This window comes from Saccoglossus kowalevskii, chromosome 22 (assembly GCF_978046115.1).
Source record: "Saccoglossus kowalevskii chromosome 22, keSacKowa6.1, whole genome shotgun sequence".
Lineage (NCBI taxonomy): Eukaryota > Metazoa > Hemichordata > Enteropneusta > Harrimaniidae > Saccoglossus > Saccoglossus kowalevskii.
In genome coordinates, this window is record NC_140662.1 from 28,611,411 (window position 1) to 28,634,596 (window position 23,186).

At 36.4% G+C, this 23,186-nt stretch overlaps 1 protein-coding gene across 1 annotated transcript; it reads left to right on the forward strand.

The window, feature by feature from the left end:
• Nucleotides 1-4,967: 4,967 nt before the first annotated feature.
• Nucleotides 4,968-22,686, forward strand: LOC102802589 (kinesin-like protein KIF9). Its single transcript, XM_085496091.1, has 8 exons — nucleotides 4,968-5,078; nucleotides 8,238-9,054; nucleotides 14,023-14,162; nucleotides 14,954-15,076; nucleotides 17,619-17,798; nucleotides 19,978-20,048; nucleotides 20,517-20,621; nucleotides 21,736-22,686. Exons 3-8 carry the CDS (start codon nucleotides 14,027-14,029, stop codon nucleotides 21,820-21,822), a joined length of 702 nt encoding a protein of 233 aa, XP_085352217.1. The 5' UTR covers nucleotides 4,968-5,078; nucleotides 8,238-9,054; nucleotides 14,023-14,026; the 3' UTR covers nucleotides 21,823-22,686.
• Nucleotides 22,687-23,186: the final 500 nt, after the last annotated feature.

The window sequence follows — 23,186 nt, forward strand, 5'->3', positions numbered from 1 at the left end:
CCATCTTGGATTATTCTATTGAGCAATAGGGGTTGTGTCGGCTTGGCTAGTATATTATATCTGAAACCAGTGAGCTTCATGATGTTCCTATCAAACAGTGCTTTTACGTTCATTTATTATCTTTCCTTATTGCAGGTGACGTGTATGTACAATAATATCGTAACACGTAAACCAGAATCAATCATTGAGTTGTTGCGTGTCTTGGTTTTGTGTGTGAGGTGGGGTGTTTTTTTGTTTTGTTTTTTGGGTGTGTGGGGGGGGGGGGGCAACAACCGGATTGCTAACTTTATTGATTGTTCGAAAGTACGAGAATACATAACATCGAAGTTCTTAAGTGTACGATAATGTAACGATTATAAAATACATAACATCGAAGTTCTTTAAATTTACGATAATGTAACGATTATAAAATACATAACATCGAAGTTCTTAAAATAACGAACAGGTAACGACTATAAAATACATAACATCGAAGTTCTTTAAATTTACGATAATGTAACGATTATAAAATACATAACATCGAAGTTCTTTAAATTAACGAACAGGTAACGACTATAAAATACATAACATCGAAGTTCTTAAATGTACGATAATGTAACGATTATAAAATACATAACATCGAAGTTCTTAAAATAACGAACAGGGAGCGACTATAAAATACATAACATCGAAGTTCTTAAAATAACGAACAGGTAACGATTATAAAATACATAACATCGAAGTTCTTAAAATAACGAACAGGTAACGACTATAAAATACATAACATCGAAGTTTCTTTAAATTTACGATAATACATAACATCGAAGTTCTTAATGTAACGATTATAAAATACATAACATCGAAGTTCTTAAAATAACGAACAGGTCTTCTAGACGCCCAGTTTAATAGGTGTTATTCGGTACTGAAAAGGTGTCGCGGTCACACCTTTTTGATGGTGTGTGCATGGTGTACTACTATCACGCAATGTAGAGCCAACAATGGCAGAGAACAAACACACAGAATACTACTACGTTTTATGTTTTCAAAATGAATACAACGAACGGCATAATTGCGTGAAATTAGTTTGGAACGGTCGGTCCGTTTGATTGATTGTGCGTTTGTCCTGCCAGGCACCTGGTGCCGTCAATTGCTTGTCGGCCGATATAACTGTAATAACAAACTGGCTACATTTTAAAAACAATCAGCGACGAAAAGGCGGAGGTTAACGAGACAAACCATTTTACTCAAAGGAGTGGTAACTGTGATCTCATTTGTGCCGAACAAACCCGGAATGTGACAGGGATCGTTTGTATAAAAACAACTTGAAGATTTTGACGGTAACGGTTCGACAATTTTCGAAATATAATAAGCTGGAGCTACCTGACACCCCGGTTTGGCACCCCAGTCTGGGACCCATCTGAATTCAGGAAGTGGAAGTTTCTCTGAACACGCGTTCAGTAATCATTGGAAAAGCATTTGTGTGTGCGAAATAGTCTGGGGAATTAGTGTCTTCTTCGAGCGAGTATGGCGTACCAGATACAAGTAAACTACAGGGGAAAAGTTCGACAATCAGTTCGTCAGGAAGCGCAGCACCAACCCAAGCAACTTGATTTGTCCAGTCCAGCCAAACGAGCTGCAATCTGTCCGGACGAGACGAAAGATTCTGATTTCGTTTACAGGTCTCCTCACAGGGAGCCCAGGAACTATAATCAACTGTAATACGCAGTCTCTATGAGCGGCAGGGGGGGGGGGGGTTATCGGCTGGTCTCTAGTGTAAGAAATAGACAAGGGATGAAGGCTCCAGCCAGCTCACATTTTTTAAACTCGAAAAAACAGACGAAAAAAATAAAAAATAAAATCTAAAAAAAATACCAGGTTGAAGATTATTAGTTGCTCCTTCGAATTTCGCCAAAGCCTTACCTACATTTTACCGATATCTGCAGAATAAATCAAGAAAACTACACAAATTTACTCCATTTAGGAATTCCTAACGGTTAGTCCGAACGCATGACACCGTTGAAGGCGTGGCCTGTTCAGCATTTATCAACAACCAATCACAAGACTGGTTACGAACCAGTTGAGCAAGGCTAACCGAGTCGTGACCTCGATGTGGTTCGTCCTATAGTATTCCAGTAATGTTTTAGATTACTTTTTATCACTTCTTGGTTTGTTGTTATACGTTTACTATTACTTAGAATGTCATAAATACATGTTTGATTGGTAGTATTTTTTGGCCCCTTTAGATCTTGCCAAAACAGTTTTGAATTCCTACCACCATTCTTAGCTATATTTACACTCCGTTTAACTTTGAATTCCATCATTTTAGTATTTATCAAATTGTGTGCTTTTCTTTTATAGTCAATGTAGGTGGACCAAAGTTGGTCTCCATCAGAGACATTTTTAACACCTACAGAACAGCGTACTGTTCGGTCAGCGAGTAAACGCTTTTCCCTTGGTAACCTTATGTACACACAGGCGTATTTGGATTTATTGCACACCATAGAACCAAGACGACTGAAATTTATGGATGAAAGTGGGTTTAAATTGAACGACCATGGTAAACCCAGATACGGACACTCGCTTAAGGGCCTACGTTGTGTTGATGTAGTACGCTATGATCGCAGTCCTAACATGACTTTAAATTTACTCATGGGTCTCGATGGGGTATCGCATGTACAGGTTGTTGAAGGGCCATCGAATTCAGTCACGTTTGGTGATTTTATTAGACAGTGTGTGGACACCGTCAGCGATTATGGTGTGCAGGCGCTGCATCCTGGTGACATTCTAATATTAGACAACGCGCCGATACACCACAGCCAAGTTTCACAAGTTTTAGAGATGTGGTTGAACCAACAAGGCATTGACGTCATATTTACGCCAACATACTCCCCAGAGTTCAACGCAGCTGAATTTTGTTTTAACAAAATAAAAAGGTGTTTAGAGCGACCACCGTTGTCTTTAATCAGCTCTGAAAATTTTCCGTATGCTATATACTCTGCCGTTGAGGAAATTACACCAGCTGATACTAGATCATTCTTCAATATAGGATATCTGTTCGTTTAGCGTTTAGCTCAACAACTGTACAAAACGGCCCTTTTTAGGGCCACCACATCCTCCAGAAAGAGATATACCGTGTTTTAACAAGTTTAACAGTTTGATGTAGCTATGGATCCGTTCAGTGGCGGATCTAGGGGGGTGTTCTTGGCGTCCGCCCCCCCCCGTTGAAACAAATTATTCAATTTGTTTTTGTATAATATAAAAAAATCATTAACTTAGTCTGGCGATTTTAAAGTTTGGACACCGCCCCTGGATCCGTTGCTCTTTTTGTGTCGGCGTTTAGTCTTTGTGGTTGTTTTTTAGTTGGTGTCTTCAAATTTTTATTTTAATATATTTTTATCAACACAGAAGAGCTATGCCCCTCTATAAACTAGCCTAACACAGATGTGCGTCACCAATACAACATTTACCGTCACTTATTTATATTACGTACGGTGGACGGTTGGGCGTTATGTTTGCAACAATGTATTTGTTTATCATAAATGTCTACTCTACTAACCAAAACATAACCGTTTACAAAGCCTGTCGCCGACACTAGGACACGTTTCGATCTAGCTGCGGTTCCGTAGCTCTTTGGTGCGACCTACAATCGAATTTCGCCCTAACAATTTCATTTGGACGTCTTTTTTTTAATTTTGTTGTTGTACGTCGAACATAGAGCTACGGGATCTATCACCGTTTAAAAACAGAAATCTGGCATACGTAAATTAAATCGCTTTTGCTTTCGATTACGATGGTGTGACATACCCTTATTGTGAATTGATAGCTGGATGAATAACATACAAACTTTTGTTTGCAATTTGTGTTTAGAAATAAGCAATAATTTGTGATATTTTACAATTACCGCGGAAACCAAGCAAATTACGAGAAAACGACAGCCATTGACATCCCACACTCCCTAGCGCAGAATAAATGTAATCTCGTTTGGCGGTCATGTGATACAGTGGTGGAAGAATAAAACTCACTCTTCCCGTTATTCTAATTGTTCCAACAAAGCAATCACATACAGTATTTATAATTGTATGATTTTTGTTTAATAATAGAAACTAGTTGCATAAACGCAATTTATCTACTGATTTCGATCACGTGGTACAAAATTATAGGTCTCGCGTAATTTGCTATAGGTCTCGCGTAACTCTGTAGTCCAAAATGGCGTCTTTCGTCTTGTTATTTTTCTGCGACTCGGTGTACGGTAAATAAAGTCAATTTTTTATGACCACCGTCATCATTTCACAGCGCAAATAGGTTCTGGTCATTGTTTGGAAGTAAATAAACATAGTGAGTACTTTCGAAGGTCTTAAAATGTGATTTTCGCGACGACCAAATTTGGCATGTGGATTTTAACCGGTATTCAGTCGCACAAGGCCCCATAGCCCTATGGGCCGGCCAGAGTCAGTCACGTAAATAATGCGGTCGGCAACATAGGGCTATGTTCCACAGCTAGTTTCGATCTGACTAATTTCACGCAATTGTGACGTTTGTTGTACTGTGTTCTTGCATTCATAAACCATTGATAACAATTCTTCACTTCTGAAAACTAAACAAATATAATACTAGTACGTGTACAATGTTAATATAACTACGTTGTATATTACATCAAATGAAGAAAAAATGATAGCCATAATGACTAGTGATAATGAGTCAATTATAATAGAACTGTCGAAATATATTTACAACTGTTTCAATCTGAGAGAAGAAAATATTAAAAAAAACAGTATGTCATCTGCCTCAAAATCTAAATTGTTACATGTATTTTAATTTTATTTAATGTGTTTAATGTTATTTTTTTATTTTTACTTCTTTTTTTTTCTATACTTTATTGTACACTTTTGTCAAGATCCTAATAAGGATACGATTACAATAAAGATTATTATTATTATTATTATTATAATTATAACAAGTCTCGTGATCCCTTTAGCGTGACCACAGTCCTTGTGACACACACCACCCCCTTTTGAATGGAACGTTCAAGATGGCGGCACCGTATTTTTAATCCGTGCGTTAAAACTGGAACGCCGAAACCACACAACACCGATTGATTGGTTGGTTCATTCATGTTTGTAAGGCAAGCCAGGGGAGATAAGTCAATCGAAAAAGGGGCAAAAAATCGCTATCACAGCGCATGGCAAAAAAAAGGCAAATTATCGCTATCACGACGCATATGGCACGACACCGGTTCGACTCTTCGGGCGATATGCTACAATCGCGGCGATCAGCCTCCTTCGATGTGGTTTTTACTTAAGTATAATTTTTAAAATATTTCAAAACCACATTTCCTTGCACGCATAACCGCGAAAACGAACACCAGTAAACTTGGGGCGAACCGACTTTGGGGCGAACTGACTTTGGGGCGAACTGGTCTGGGGCGAATGTGCATTGGGGCGAACTGACTGACCACCCGCTCTTCAGTCAACTCGTAAATATAATAATAATAACTTTATTACACTACTAAAAAACCTTCAGAGGGTTTTTGTATGGTAAGGAACATAAATACATACAATACATAAGAGATAAAAAAATAAAATGTTAGTAAAATAAAATAAATTAATTACTTTCTGTGGTTTTAAAAATTGTGCTCTTTAAGTATTTTGCTAAAGCTATATTATTCTCCATAATCTTTTTAAATATGGAATTCACATCCATTGTGTAAATATTTATTGAACACTCATCAAACAGTTTTTTTCTTTGTTCTATATAGCCAGTACAAAATAGCAGGAAATGTTTTTCATCTCCTAATGCTTTAGTGTTACATTTATTACAGTGTCTATTTTCTAATTCTATTTTGGGCTTTGTTCTTCTACCTAATTCTATTTCTAAGTTGTGGTCACTCAGACGGAATTTTGAAAGCATTTTCCTGAGACTGAAATTTGAAATGTTTTGCAAATAATTTTCCATATTATAGCTTACTTTGAATAGTTTGTATGTTCTCAGTTTTGTTCCCCTATTTTCATTGGTTTCACTGAAATTTAGTTTTTCTCTCCATCTTTGAATATAAAACTCAGATAGTCTGAGTTTTACTTTTTTTAGTATTTGATTCCAATTTTCCATATTGTGATCATTTTTTATTTTAATTAGATCATGTCCCAGTGTAGCATTAATAGTCCTTACCCAGTTTGAATTAATTTTTATCATTTCATCCAGGGCTAATTTTAAAATGTGATTATCTGGCAGACTATATAGTCTATGGCAGTATTTAATTTGAGCCAAATTAATTTTTAATTTTACTGGTAACCTACCAAGTTCTGCTTTCAAACCACTAATTGGCGTCATTTTACTCACTCCTAGGATAAACCTGTAAAAATGACTGCAAACTTGCTCTAAACTGTTACTGTCAGTTGTGATTTCATTGGCCCAGATTTCTGCACCATACATGAGTATAGGTGAAATTAATTGGTCGAAAATTTTCAAACTAAGTGCTGGTGAAATTATTTTGTGGTTTAAGACTGTTTGTCTGATGCTGAAAAGAGCCTTCATTGATTTATTTTTTAACATAGATAAGTTTGTTTTAAATTTCCCATTTGGAGTAAATATTGCCCCTAAATAGCAAAACTCGCTAACAGCTGTTATGTCTTGGTTGTTGATTTTAAAATTCATGTTTTTAATCAGTCTGTTGCTGCAATTAAATACCATGACTTTAGTTTTCTTTACGTTTACTTCTAAATTCCAATTTATACAATAGTCATTTAATTTGTTCAGACAGCTTTGTAGGCCGTCTTCCGTTTCTGAAATAAGTGCAAGGTCATCTGCATATTGGATGCAATTTATAGGTTTCTCGCCCATTAGAACTGGTTTATCAATTTGATCCCCAAATAATTCTGGCAGATCGTTCAGAAAAATGTTAAATAAAGTTGGTGATAAATTGCAGCCTTGCTTAACTCCACAGGTAGACTGAAATCCATCAGTTATACCCTCTGACAATTTAATTTTATATTTAATATCCTTATACATAGATTTTATTATTTCATAAAAGTTCCCCGTGATACCACTGTTTTGTAACTTCAGAAAGAGTGCATCCCTCCAGATGCTGTCGAAAGCCTTTCTAAAGTCAACAAAACATGTGTATAACCGTCTTCCAGAACTGCTGCTTTTATTTTTATTATAAATTGTTTTTTCAACTGCTGTTTTTAACAGGAAAATTGCGTCTGTCGTTCTCCTGTCTTTCCTAAAGCCAAACTGCATGTCGGTAAATAAATTATTTTCTTCCAAGTATGTGGTCAATCTTTGATTCATTATGCCAGTAAATAGTTTTGAGAGACAACTTGTTAATGCAATAGCTCTATAATTACCAAGATTTAATTTGTCGCCTGATTTGTGTAGTGGAACAAGAATCGTAGATTTCCAGGTTGCAGGAAATTTTCCACTATCTAGAATACAGTTGAAAAGTTTCTGTAAACATCTTATCATTAACTTATTTTTGGTTTTCAACATTTCATTGGCAATGCTGTCATCAGCAGCTGATTTATTGTTTTTTAGTTTGCTAACAGCGCTAAGAATTTCTTTGTATGTGATATTTGAGTTTAGATATTGGTTGGGAATTTGTCGCATTTCTTTTTCTATAAGATTATTTTGTAACTCATGATTTTTAATGTTTGTTTTATTATAGAGTTTTGAAAAATGATCAATCCAATTTTTTCCGGATATTGTTGTGTCTTGATTTTTGGTCTTTTGATTACGTAGGCTTTTCAGCACAGACCAGTACTCATTTTGGTTGGCACTGTCCATATGTTCAAGTTTGGACACCAACATGTTTTTATATTCTCTTTTTTTATATTTTATAAGTTTTGTATAATGCTTTTTAAGAGTATAATATTGGTGTTTGATATACGGGTTGGTTGGTTGTTTTGTTAGCAACTTAGAGGTACTAATTAATTCCCTTTTTAGTGTAGAACACGACTTATCAAACCATTGTTGTTGTTTTGGATGTTTATAGTTTTTATTATTTATTGTTCTTTTATTGGTTACTTTTTTAAGGCAATTATCTGCTGCATTAATTAATATTTTGTTGAATTGATCTGTTGGTTCATTGACATCACTGTCTTTGAAATCATTGGCAAGGTAGTTTTTGAACATTGTTTCAAAATTTGAATTTTGTAACATGATTTTGTACTTTTGCTTTGCCTCAACGTCCCAAATGAATTTTTTACAGTGCGGTTTCAATTTATTCACAAGCTTTGTGTTCTTGGTGTGATTGTAATTTACAGTTAGTGAGAAACCAATAGGACAATGATCTGACAAGTAATTAATATCATGAATTTTAAGATAATCAATATGTCTGTGTAAATCCTTTGTGCTAATGCAGTAATCAACTGTACTTGAACCGACCGGATTATGACAGGTAAAGTTTCCATTTAAATCACCTATCTTCCTACCATTGGCTATTAAAAGATTATTTATAGTACAAAGATCGACTAATTGTTTGCCAAACTTATTGTTAGTTTTATCTTGGGTGTGCCTTTTTTCAAAATTTTCTAAAGTGTAATTATTTGGAGTGGGTACATGAATGTTATCTCCAAAAGCAATGTAATCAATTAGATTTCCAGTGCGACTATTGAAATCACCTGTTATAATTACCTGGCCCTGATTGGAGAAAACTGTTATTTCTTTTTCTAAAATGCCAAAGTAGTCAACATCTAAGTGATAAACCGAATTTTCGGGTGGAATGTATATACAACCCAAATAAATATCATTTTCTAATGAGAAAAATTCCTTGTCCAATTTACACCAAAGGAAGTCGTTAATTTCAGACTTTATTTCCCTCAGCCCTCCCCTCAACCCTGATTTAAACAAAATTGCCACTCCCCCAGAGTTCCTCCTACTTCTAGCTGATTTGCATTTTCTGTCTGTTTTAAAATAACTATAACTATCTAATACATCTAATGAACTACTATTACTACCTAGACTACCTAACCACGTCTCTTGTAAGCACAAAATATCAAATATAAACAATACCATCGACCCGCATCGTAGTTTAAACATACAGCTGTTTGGACCACCTGTTACACGAGCGAGTTTTCACAGGTATGTATAACCATGGTATATCACAATAGTAAAAAATAGATAACTGTAATAAATTGATGCACGAACGGAATTTCTAATCATAGATGCTTGAGGTATTTCTTAACACAGTCCCTAGGGAAGTCACAGTCCCTAGAGGAGTCACAGTCGATAGAGAAGTCACAGTCCCTAAAGGAGTCACATTCGATAGAGGAGTCACAGTCCCTGGAGAAGTCACAGTCCCTAGAGGAGTCACAGTCCCTAGAGGAGTCACAGTCCTTAGAGGAGTCACAGTCCCTAGAGGAGTCATAGTCCCTAGAGGAGTCACAGTCGATAGAGGAGTCACAATCCCTAGAGGAGTCACAGTCGATAGAGGAGTCACAGTCCCTAAAGGAGTCACAGTCGATAGAGGAGTCACAGTCCCTAAAGGAGTCACATTCGATAGAGGAGTCACAGTCCCTAGGGAAGTCACAGTCCCTAGAGGAGTCACAGTCCCTAGAGAAGTCACAGTCCCTAGAGGAGTCACAGTCCCTAGAGGAGTCACAGTCGATAGAGGAGTCACAGTCGATAGAGGAGTCGCAGTCCCTAGAGAAGTCACAGTCCCTAGAGGAGTCACAGTCCCTAGAGGAGTCACAGTCGATAGAGGAGTCACAGTCGATAGAGGAGTCACAGTCGATAGAGGAGTCACAGTCCCTAGAGAGGAGTCACAGTCGATAGAGGAGTCACAGTCCCTAGAGGAGTCACAATCGATAGAGGAGTCACAGTCGATAGAGGAGTCACAGTCCCTAGAGGAGTCACAGTCCCTAGAGGAGTCACAGTCGATAGAGGATTCACAGTCCCTAGAAGAGTCACAGTCGATAGAGGAGTCACAGTCCCTAGAGAAGTCACAGTCCCTAGAGGAGTCACAGTCGATAGAGGAGTCACAGTCCCTAGAGGAGTCACAGTCGATAGAGGAGTCACAGTCCCTAGAGGAGTCACAGTTGATAGAGGAGTCAGTCCCTAGGGAAGTCACAGTCCCTAGAGGAGTCATAGTCCCTAGAGGAGTCACAGTCGATAGAGGAGTCACAGTTGATAGAGGAGTCACAGTCCCTGGAGAAGTCACAGTCCCTAGAGGAGTCACAGTCGATAGAGGAGTCGCAGTCCCTAGAGGAGTCACAGTCGATAGAGGAGTCACAGTCGATATAGGAGTCACAGTCCCTAGAGGAGTCACAGTCCCTAGAGGAGTCACAGTCCATAGAGGAGTCACAGTCCCTAGAGGAGTCATAGTCTCTAGAGGAGTCACAGTCCCTAGAGGAGTCACAGTCGATAGAGGAGTCACAGTCCCTAGAGGAGTCACAGTCGATAGAGGAGCCACAGTCCCTAGAGGAGTCACAGTATCTAGAGGAGTCACAGTCCCTAGAGGAGTCACAGTCGATAGAGGAGTCACAGTCGATAGAGGAGTCACAGTCGATAGAGGAGTCACAGTCCCTAGAGGAGTCACAGTCCCTAGAGAAGTCACAGTCGATAGAGGAGTCACAGTCCCTAGAGGAGTCACAGTCCCTAGAGGAGTCACAGTCGATAGAGGAGTCACAGTCCCTAGAGGAGTCACAGTCGATAGAGGAGTCACAGTCCCTAGAGGAGTCACAGTCCCTAGAGGAGTCACAGTCCCTAGAGGAGTCATAGTCCCTAGAGGAGTCACAGTCGATAGAGGAGTCACAGTCCCTAGAGGAGTCACAGTCCCTAGAGGAGTCACAGTCCCTAGAGGAGTCACAGTCCTAGAGGAGTCACAGTCCCTAGAGGAGTCACATTCCCTAGAGGAGTCACAGTTCCTAGAGGAGTCATAGTCCCTAGAGAAGTCACAGTTCCTAGAGGAGTCATAGTCCCTAGAGGAGTCACAGTTGATAGAGGAGTCACAGTCCCTAGAGGAGTCACAGTCGATAGAGGAGTCACAATCTCTAGAGGAGTCACAGTCGATAGAGGAGTCACAATCTCTAGAGGAGTCACAGTCGATAGAGGAGTCAAAGCCCCTAGAGGAGTCACAGTCCCTAGAGGAGTCACAGTCGATAGAGGAGTCACAGTCCCTAGAGAAGTCACAGTCCCTAGAGAAGTCACAGTCCCTAGAGGAGTCACAGTCGATAGAGGAGTCACAATCTCTAGAGGAGTCACAGTCGATAGAGGAGTCACAATCTCTAGAGGAGTCACAGTCGATAGAGGAGTCAAAGCCCCTAGAGGAGTCACAGTCCCTAGAGGAGTCACAGTCGATAGAGGAGTCGCAGTCCCTAGAGAAGTCACAGTACCTAGAGAAGTCACAGTCCCTAGAGGAGTCACAGTCCCTAGAGGAGTCATAGTCCCTAGAGGAGTCACAGTCGATAGAGGAGTCACAGTCCCTAGAGGAGTCATAGTCCCTAGAGGCGTCACAGTCCCTAGAGGAGTCACAGTCCCTAGAGAAGTCACAGTCCCTAGAGAAGTCACAGTCCCTAGAGGAGTCACAGTCCCTAGAGGAGTCACAGTCCCTAGAGAAGTCACAGTCCCTAGAGGAGTCACAGTCCCTAGAGGAGTCACAGTCCCTAGAGGAGTCACAGTCCCTAGAGGAGTCACAGTCCCTAAAGGAGTCATAGTCCCTAGAGGAGTCACAGTCCCTAGAGGAGTCACAGTCCCTAGAGGAGTCATAGTCCCTAGAGGAGTCACAGTCCCTAGAGGAGTCATAGTCCCTAGAGGAGTCACAGTCCCTAGAGGAGTCACAGTCCCTAGAGGAGTCACAGTCCTTAGAGGAGTCACAGTCGATAGAGGAGTCACAGTCCCTAGAGGAGTCACAGTCGTTAGAGGAGTCACAGTCCCTGGAGGAGTCACAGTCCCTAGAGGAGCCACAGTCCCTAGAGGAGTCACAGTCGATAGAGGACTCACAGTCCCTAGAGGAGTCACAGTTGATAGAGGAGTCACAGTCCCTAGAGGAGTCACAGTCCCTAGAGGAGTCACAGTCGATAGAGGAGTCACAGTCCCTAGAGGAGTCACAGTCCCCAGAGGAGTCACAGTCGATAGAAGAGTCACAGTCCCTAGAGGAGTCACAGTCCCTAGAGGAGTCACAGTCCCTAGAGGAGTCATCTCCCTAGAGGAGTCACAGTCGATAGAAGAGTCACAGTCCCTAGAGGAGTCACAGTCCCTAGAGGAGTCACAGTCCCTAGAGGAGTCACAGTCGATAGAGGAGTCACAGTCCCTAGAGGAGTCACAGTCCCTAGAGGAGTCACAGTCGATAGAGGAGTCACAGTCCCTAGAGGAGTCACAGTCCCCAGAGGAGTCACAGTCGATAGAAGAGTCACAGTCCCTAGAGGAGTCACAGTCCCTAGAGGAGTCTTCTCCCTAGAGGAGTCACAGTCCCTAGAGGAGTCATCTCCCTAGAGGAGTCACAGTCCCTAGAGGAGTCACAGTCGATAGAAGAGTCACAGTCCCTAGAGGAGTCACAGTCCCTAGAGGAGTCACAGTCGATAGAGGAGTCACAGTCCCTAAAGGAGTCACACTCCCTAGAGGAGTCACAGTCCCTAGAGGAGTCACAGTCCCTAGAGGAGTCACAGTCGATAGAGGAGTCACAGTCGATAGAGGAGTCACAGTCCCTAGAGGAGTCACAGTCCCTAGAGGAGTCACAGTCCCTAGAGGAGTCACAGTCGATAGAGGAGTCACAGTCCCTAGAGGAGTCACAGTCGATAGAGGAGTCAAGTCCCTAGAGGAGTCACAGTCCCTAGAGGAGTCACAGTCCCTAGAAGAGTCACAGTCGATAGAGGAGTCACAGTCCCTAGAGGAGTCACAGTCGATAGAGGAGTCACAGTCCCTAGAGGAGTCACAGTCCCTAGAGAAGTCACAGTCCCTAGAGGAGTCACAGTCCCTAGAGGAGTTACAGTCGATAGAGGAGTCACAGTCTCTAGAGGAGTCACAGTCCCTAGAGGAGTCACAGTCGATAGAGGAGTCACAGTCCCTGAAGGAGTCACAGTCCCTAGAGGAGTCACAGTCCCTAGAGGAGTCACAGTCCCTAGAGGAGTCACAGTCGATAGAGGAGTCACAGTCGATAGAGGAGTCACAGTCCCTAGAGGAGTCACAGTCCCTAGAGGAGTCACAGTCGATAGAGGAGTCACAGTCCCTAGAGGAGTCACAGTCGATAGAGGAGTCAAGTCCCTAGAGGAGTCACAGTCCCTAGAGGAGTCACAGTCCCTAGAAGAGTCACAGTCGATAGAGGAGTCACAGTCCCTAGAGGAGTCACAGTCGATAGAGGAGTCACAGTCCCTAGAGGAGTCACAGTCCCTAGAGAAGTCACAGTCCCTAGAGGAGTCACAGTCCCTAGAGGAGTTACTGTCGATAGAGGAGTCACAGTCCCTAGAGGAGTCACAGTCCCTAGAGGAGTCACAGTCCCTAGAGGAGTCACAGTCCCTAGAGGAGTCACAGTCGATAGAGGGACTGTGCTATTAATGAATATATAGTGGTAGCATACATATGTAATACACCTTGCCGATTGGTACAGATAGTTACTAGTACAATAATAGGGTATTAACCCTTTAGACTGAATATGCACATTCTTCTAATTAACCTTAATAATTGTACTTGAAGTATTTTAGGGTACATGGTAGTCATATGTGAATTCAATTTAACTTATTTTATGACGCATTTAGTGCCGTACTCAAATTCACAATAGTTTAATATTTGTGTCATTGTCCTGCTGTATACCATTTTTATTCCACCAATGAAACATTGTATATATAATAATTAACATATATATATATATATATATAAAGGACCAATAAGCATTAAGAATTGCTGTAAATTGTTGTAACATTGTTATGGATGCCATGTCAGATCAAATACAATTAGGATTTATATGTCATAACCTACAACATAAAGTAGGGTAATAAATTCAAATTAGTTATTAACCTAATAATGTTTGTTTATTATCATTGACTGAATCTTGCAATTTTGTTTATGAGGCCACTACAAATAGATAGGACTCAATCTGCTGTTGTTTTTTTCCAGATCTATGGCAGAAAGCCAGGGCTTTGAACTGCCATGTGATGAAGAGGGAACTCAAATAATACCCTCAAAACAAGAAGCTTTTGAAGATTTCAAGCGAAACAAAGGTTCTGAAATAAACCGGATACTTATGGAAAATAAAGGTACATTTCAAGGTATCAGGGATGGTCATATAAAGGGTAGACTCTTATAAACTTGGGGGGTGATAACATAAATAAAGATATGTTAATGTTAATGTTGATCAGAGTGCAAGTAGAAAACAATTAATTTTCCCAGCAGACCAGCCTCACCTAGATTCTAATAGGCCTTGCATTGAATTGTAAGCCTCTCAAATATTAGTTGAAATTTATGTTTACCGAAAGTAGAATTTGGGAATTGATATAATTTGAATATATTTGTTGTGCCTTAAATACAATTCAGTTTTATTTTTGTTGGTTCACCACTAGTGGAAAATTACTTGCAAGTGGAAAAATAAAATAAAATAAATTTATTATACCTTTTCCAGAGACTGTTAAAAGACTTCTGAGTTTGAGTTCTTTACTTGCTACGATACTGAGCATAGATTCTATGATATAACGAGGGGGGGGGGGTGATTTATAGTCAATTGGTTGTGAGTTCATTGCTGCAGTTTTTCACAAATTTTACAATCCCGTAGAAATCTAAATGTCTCCAGTTTTGTTATGATTATTTAGAAAAAAATTATATTTTACAAATTTGACATTTTGTAAATTTCCATCACACCTTACAATTAAATTGTAGCTTGCATAAAATTAATATATTCTTGATGATTGGCACTACTGTGTGTATATGGTTACCTAGCAACCAAATAACCTAAATCTCAGATGTTTCATGTAATGTTTCAGAGATGCCATTATGTTTCTTTTTTTAGAATAACTTAAAATATAGAATATCCATTTTTGATTTTTGATTTTAGAAATCTTGTCTAACAAACGACAGTCATACAGAGACCTTGCCAAGATCATTAACGTCACAAAATGTGAAATTGACGAAACCAGAGGTGAGATTGAAAAGAAGAAATCTAACAGAATTCAAGAAGGTATGTCCTCAGTGATTGACCTTTGACTTGTACAATGGCCATTGACCTATATTATGTTTGTTGATGTATTTTTTTTTATTACACTTTGATTTTGTTTAAAACAGAATAATATATTTTTAAATGAGACTGAGATCTAGCCTTAACAGACATTTCAATATACTGCTATCCATCAATGTTATCAATATTCCATCATTACACATAAGTCATGTACATTTCTCATTAGTACTAGTCATTGACAGATATTTAAATATACTGCTATCTATCAATGTTATCAATATTCCATCATTACACGTAAGTCATGTACATTTCTCATTAGTACTAGTCATTGACAGATATTTAAATATACTGCTATCTATCAATGTTATCAATATTTCATCATTACACATAAGTCATGTACATTTCTCATTAGTACTAGTCATTGACAGATATTTAAATATACTGCTATCTATCAATGTTATCAATATTCCATCATTACACATAAGTCATGTACATTTCTCATTAGTACTAGTCATTGACAGATATTTAAATATACTGCTATCCATCAATGTTATCAATATTTCATCATTACACATAAGTCATGTACATTTCTCATTAGTACTAGTCATTGACAGATATTTAAATATACTGCTATCTATCAATGTTATCAATATTTCATCATTACACATAAGTCATGTACATTTCTCATTAGTACTAGTCATTGACAGATATTTAAATATACTGCTATCTATCAATGTTATCAATATTTCATCATTACACATAAGTCATGTACATTTCTCATTAGTACTAGTCATTGACAGATATTTAAATATACTGCTATCCATCAATGTTATCAATATTCCATCATTACACATAAGTCATGTACATTTCTCATTAGTACTAGTCATTGACAGATATTTAAATATACTGCTATCCATCAATGTTATCAATATTCCATCATTACACATAAGTCATGTACATTTCTCATTAGTACTAGTCATTGACAGATATTTAAATATACTGCTATCCATCAATGTTATCAATATTCCATCATTACACATAAGTCATGTACATTTCTCATTAGTACTAGTCATTGACAGATATTTAAATATACTGCTATCCATCAATGTTATCAATATTCCATCATTACACATAAGTCATGTACATTTCTCATTAGTACTAGTCATTGACAGATATTTAAATATACTGCTATCTATCAATGTTATCAATATTCCATCATTACACATAAGTCATGTACATTTCTCATTAGTACTAGTCATTGACAGATATTTAAATATACTGCTGTCCATCAATGTTATCAATATTCCATCATTACACATAAGTCATGTACATTTCTCATTAGTACTAGTCATTGACAGATATTTAAATATACTGCTATCCATCAATGTTATCAATATTCCATCATTACACATAAGTCATGTACATTTCTCATTAGTACTAGTCATTGACAGATATTTAAATATACTGCTATCTATCAATGTTATCAATATTTCATCATTACACATAAGTCATGTACATTTCTCATTAGTACTAGTCATTGACAGATATTTAAATATACTGCTATCCATCAATGTTATCAATATTCCATCATTACACATAAGTCATGTACATTTCTCATTAGTACTAGTCATTGACAGATATTTAAATATACTGCTATCCATCAATGTTATCAATATTCCATCATTACACATAAGTCATGTACATTTCTCATTAGTACTAGTCATTGACAGATATTTAAATATACTGCTATCCATCAATGTTATCAATATTCCATCATTACACATAAGTCATGTACATTTCTCATTAGTACTAGTCATTGACAGATATTTAAATATACTGCTATCCATCAATGTTATCAATATTCCATCTATACACATAAGTCATGTACATTTCTCATTAGTACTAGTCATTGACAGATATTTAAATATACTGCTATCTATCAATGTTATCAATATTCCATCATTACACATAAGTCATGTACATTTCTCATTAGTACTAGTCATTGACAGATATTTAAATATACTGCTATCCATCAATGTTATCAATATTCCATCATTACACATAAGTCATGTACATTTCTCATTAGTACTAGTCATTGACAGATATTTAAATATACTGCTATCTATCAATGTTATCAATATTCCATCATTACACATAAGTCATGTACATTTCTCATTAGTACTAGTCATTGACAGATATTTAAATATACTGCTATCCATCAATGTTATCAATATTCCATCATTACACATAAGTCATGTACATTTCTCATTAGTACTAGTCATTGACAGATATTTAAATATACTGCTATCTATCAATGTTATCAATATTCCATCATTACACATAAGTCATGTACATTTCTCATTAGTACTAGTCATTGACAGATATTTAAATATACTGCTATCCATCAATGTTATCAATATTCCATCATTACACATAAGTCTGATATATAGTCATGTACATTTCTCATTAGTACTAGTCATTGACAGATACAGACAATGGTTCACTATTACCAGACTGAACTATCATAATGTTTTGTGTAATTCAGGTTTTTTTGTGGATGAAAGTGAAGAGGCCGTTATCAGTGAAGTTGAGTTTGTGCTCATGAAAAAGTTAAGAAACCTGAAATCCTCATATCGCAGTGACTACGGAGATTTGGAAAACTTAAAACTAGAATTACAGTATTGTAAAAAACAAGTTGATATGTGTAGACAAAGACTTGTGCAAGGTATGTAGTCGGTCTGTGGTTCACCATTAGAAACTTGGGGGGGTGCAAATAAAACATAAAACAGTGTCACAAATTAAATAATTAAATCACACATTGTCCTGGAAATACGAATCAAGTTTAAAACTAAGTGACCAGAATTTTCTGCTCCCAGTGTTCATAGTTTACCCATAGTTTAGTTTGCACTAAAGCAATATATACATAGCGCCCTCTATGAACAAACATAGAAAATGGCTTACTGTCATTTTTGAACTAGATTTCAATGCTGATATATATACTACAATTGTTTATGTTTCACTGCAGTTAAAATGTGTGACCTATCTAATTTATGCTTTATGAATTTCATAGAAATAACCACTTTAATTTTCTCCTGCTTTTAACAATCAGATTTCATTGATGTTTACCATCATGAGGGTCGGCTGTAATCAATTGTTTTTATTTTCGTAATAATGTGATTTAAATACTGTAAAACATGTCTTTTTAGCAAATTTAGTGAGAGAACTGATTTTCTAATTCAAGATGTCGCTAAAGACTGTATTTTAAATTCAAAATGGCCACCAAACAATGTCTTTTTTATCCACACACACTTTGTAAACAAAAATAAAAATGTACTGACATGATACAGGTAGATACACTTTATTGAAAAGTAAATTAACACAAAAAAATAAACGTATTCATTGTGGTCATTATTTCAATGAAAATAAATAAATGAAGTGATACTGATATATTATTACGGAAATTAGTAGTACTTAGTAATATTTGAGTCCCGATATAAAAGGTCAATGTTCTGGGTGTAACGCAGCAATGATACCCGCTTTTTCAAATTCCTGTTGAATCAGTTTTTTATCATGGCGAACAGAATCAAATTACACTTGACAGTTTTTCTTTGTTTTTATGTAGGTGATAACTGCGCATTTGTTTTAGCGCGCGTCAGACAAGTATTGTGAAAACAGGAAATCAACAATGACAAGAAAGATTTGCTAAATCAACATTGCGCTATTACGTCATTTTACGTAAATTCGCTAAAATTGTCGCTTTTTCAACACGTTTTACAGTAAATAACAAACGTAAATACATAGACATGGGCAAGTTGTAATCCAATATTTTATTCATCCAAAATTTGTACAAATATCTTACTTTTTTTAATCATTATAGAGCATTCTCCACAGTATAAAGTGTAAAATGTAATTAGGAATTTGCTTTATCTGTAAAGTGTAAAGACCTATGTTTTACTGTAAATGAAACTTTCCATTTGATATCCTGTAAAAACGTAAAATGCATTTTGTATTTCCCGTAACCACTACCAGCTATCCCTCCTTGCCCCCTCTCATCATGGCATGTATTTTTATTTGACAATAATGTTCATAAAAAATACTTATCATAAATTAATAGTACAGTATACAACTTTTTTTTTCTTGGATGAACAAAACAGTTGTAAAAACAAAAGAAATTCAAGTTATACTACATGAGGGCATACATTAGGAAATTTTTAAAATATTGTTTCTATTTTAAGACCACCAATTTAGAAGTGCTGTTTTATCCTAATTTGAATATTAAATATATGAGACGAGTTGAAATAATATAAATCTGACAATTTGATTTCATCATATTTGAAATGAAAAGTTTTTATAATGACTGTCTCTGAATTATTTTGGTCTAACATTTACAATCTGATATTTCAACAATATATCAAAAATTCAAATTTTGATTTTGTACCAGTTGTCATACTTCCAGATTACTTGTGGACAATCTTTAGATTATTGACGTATGTTCTTGCATATATTATACATAGTCAAGAGTTCATAAGATAAGGGCTTGTAGCTGGTGTGATGAAGTCATACACATATTGAGTTGTTCACAAAACCGTGTGATAAACACATTTCTAGATATACTTTTCCAGGATTGCTTTTTTTCTAGCATCCATTGATATAAATCTGATGTATGACATGTATATTTTATTACTTGTAATTTGTAGTTTTTTATTACACCTTATTTTGTATTATTTTATATACTACATACATATCATCTTGTTGGCTTTTGTGATTACTATAAAATAAAAATATAACCCAAACTAAGATCTTACTTTGATCAGATTGCTGTTCATATAATGCCATTTGTTGAATGATGTGTTCATAGACTAGGATCTGCACTCATCTTATGAATTATTTATATTCACCTTCAGAGTTTGATGTTTGGTACAGTGAATATTTTCCATCAGTTGAGATGACTGGATATTCTTCTAATATACAGCGTGTGGGTAAAATATACAAATACTTGTAATTTGAAATATTTTTGAAAAAAAAAGTTTTTGAACAGATTTTTAGCAGTTTAGTTGAAATCAATCAGTTTTGATATGGTGGAATGGCATATTGAGAGAGAGTACTGCTGGGGGAACTCTAATATTGAATACCAGTGTAATTGAAATGATTCAATTTCTGGGACTTACAACATATGTGATGGTTACAATTACTACTACTATTACTACTGCAATTGCTATTTTAGTAGCAAATGTAAATTGCAGAGGTCAATTAAGTGATATTTTAATGATACAAATATAAAGATGATTTTGGGTTATTATGCGCTTTGCTTGTATATATGCTTGCAATGAGGAAAATAAACTACTCCAATGTTAAATACTTGACTTATTTGTTTTGTGTAAAATATCCTACAAACAAATATATTGTTTTGGTTTTTATTTTATTTTCACTTAATGTGTAATAGATTGAAGATGAAGATGACCATATTGATATAAAACAGTTACCTAGCAACACAACAGACCCTGAAGCAGTGGCATTCTATAATGCAAAACTACGAACAGAAAGGAGGGTATGTAATGAATGAAATTATGTCATCTTGTGAGTTGAAAGAAATACCTAAATACGTTAAAGTAAATGTTATGGAAACTGAGAGAAAAACATCTTTACATCAGGTTCAAATTATAGTATATAATAGTGTATTATAGTAATGCAGAGCAAGTCACATCAAAAGTATTCTCATTTGGTAGCATCTTATAATATATGCTACTATTAGCATAGTTATCACCTCAAAAAAGTGATGGTAACTATAGATGGAGTGGCAGAATAGTCCAGTCATTAACATTGCCTGTCAACACCAGATAATTAACAAATTTGTTCTTGAAAGCAATTATCATATCGTCTTGTGCAATACCAACCTAACATGGTTGGGACAAGAAATAAAACTTTAAGTTTATTCATTCATTTATTTAAATAAGTCTTGTTTTTCAGAACTTGGCTTTCTCCCTGAAGCAGAGGTGACAATAAAATAATATTAAAATAAAGTTCACAAAATAATAGTGTTATAGTGTTTTTTGCAGGTAATTCTTCAAATTGTATGGGGAAAAATAAACACAATGTGTTTTGCATGGCGAATAATGGTACCTGGTATACTAAAAGTAGCAATTGTAGGTCTTAGTTGCAAATTTAATATCACATTCATGCGACCATACATCACGTGTCAATGTGTCACAGTAATTTCAATCACAGCAAGAACCAGAAAATTTAAGCTTAACATGGGTTTTTTGACATTGTATATTAATACAGGGCTTGATGTTAGAATGTGCATGGTACGTGTTGTCTTATGGATAAACAGAATAAAAGAAGCACTGACACACCTATCCAATGATCAAAATTCCTATAACAAAGTACATATGACATATGACAATAACAATATACATGGGACGAAAGCACATTTACACAATACATAGAACAATGTGTGCAGTGGTTAATGTGCTACACAAGATAAAATGATTGGAAGTGAGAGTGAATAGTGTTGTGCAGTGTTTAGATTGTTTAGTACAAGTATATTCAACTAAAAATACAAAGTCAAACATAATGACCATTTGTTCAATTTCTAGCACATGCAAGAATTGTACTTGTGATTATGTTTTTAATCATATTCTATTCATTTTATTTGTTTATAGCATATTGAAAACAATATAACACGTCAACCACAGCCACAGTATGTAAAGAAAAGAGGTGTGAAAACGTCATCTGGTCAATTGAAGTGACAGTGAGAATACCTCATACAAGTGTCATCTGTACTTGAAATTGATTTCACATATCTGCATAATATCATTAATACCGGTAGTTCATAGCATATTTTTATAGCAAGACAATTGTTCTTGATGTTGGATATCACTGTTGGCTTTCATGACTTTGTTTTATCTGCCAACAGCATTATGTCACATAAACCATATTGCATATTTAGAAGGGTATGATCAGGTCACGTGGCAATGTAATATGCACTATGTCGATGTCAGCCTGACACAGCATATGTGGTCTTTAAGCTTGCACTTGTTGGGGAATTAATCTCGGCTAGTGAGTCATTCACGATACTCCAGATGTGAATGTTTTACAGTATCATGGTAAATATGCCAGTTGGCTGCGAATATATTATTTAAAATCAATACTAGTACAATAAACAACCATTCTATGTATGTATGTATTCTTAATTTGTATAGTGTACAGATTGTATTTATCTTTCTTTGATTGGTGTTACCAGTATATTAGTCTGGTCCCATGCCCCAATTTCAACGCTGAGGGCGGTTAAGAAAATAGGGTTATTTTCTTAACCGCCCTCAGCGTTGAAATTGGGGCAGGGGACCAGACTAACCAGTATATATAAAGTTAAATTATTATTGCTTGTAAAAGTTGTAGTGCTATACACTTTGGGCTTTTACGCAATGTACGTCTGTGTAATACATACATTATGTTACTGTGAGTTATTTTATAAGCATATTTATTAGCTTATATGCATTCAAACATAGTATGTAGTTTAATTGTATTGTAAGTTGTTGATGATGGAAACAACATTAATATGTTTCTTCATTTAGTTGATTATTAAAGCAATTATTGTAGCAATCACATAGTAACATTTCACGCATTAAACTATATTTAATCTATTAACTATTACACAAACATTTTAGTATATATATGTATATTTCGTTTTGTAAAGATTGACCAAAGGAATCTCGGCTTATTTATAGTTACACATACGTGGACATATTAGTACGAGAATTCGCTTCGCATGTTGCAGTAGAGGAGGATCTTCAGTTGGAACACTAAAGCGACTAAGACGTGACATAAATTCTACAGATTACTCCATTATTACCGTGAAGGCTTCACGACGAAATGACAGTCTCATCAGAACACTGTTGGGTAAAGTTTCCACGTATACGCTATGTACATCTCGAGTACTTCTTGGGTATAGTTTCTTTTATACGTATCGGGTATTATACGTATTTGACATGCTGCCGAGCATCTTCTGCATATAGATCCCAAGATCTGTTGGGTATCTCTCACGTATAACTCAAATTCACCAGTTACCTCCCACGTATAGGTTCCAAGATCTGTTGGGTATCTCTCACGTATA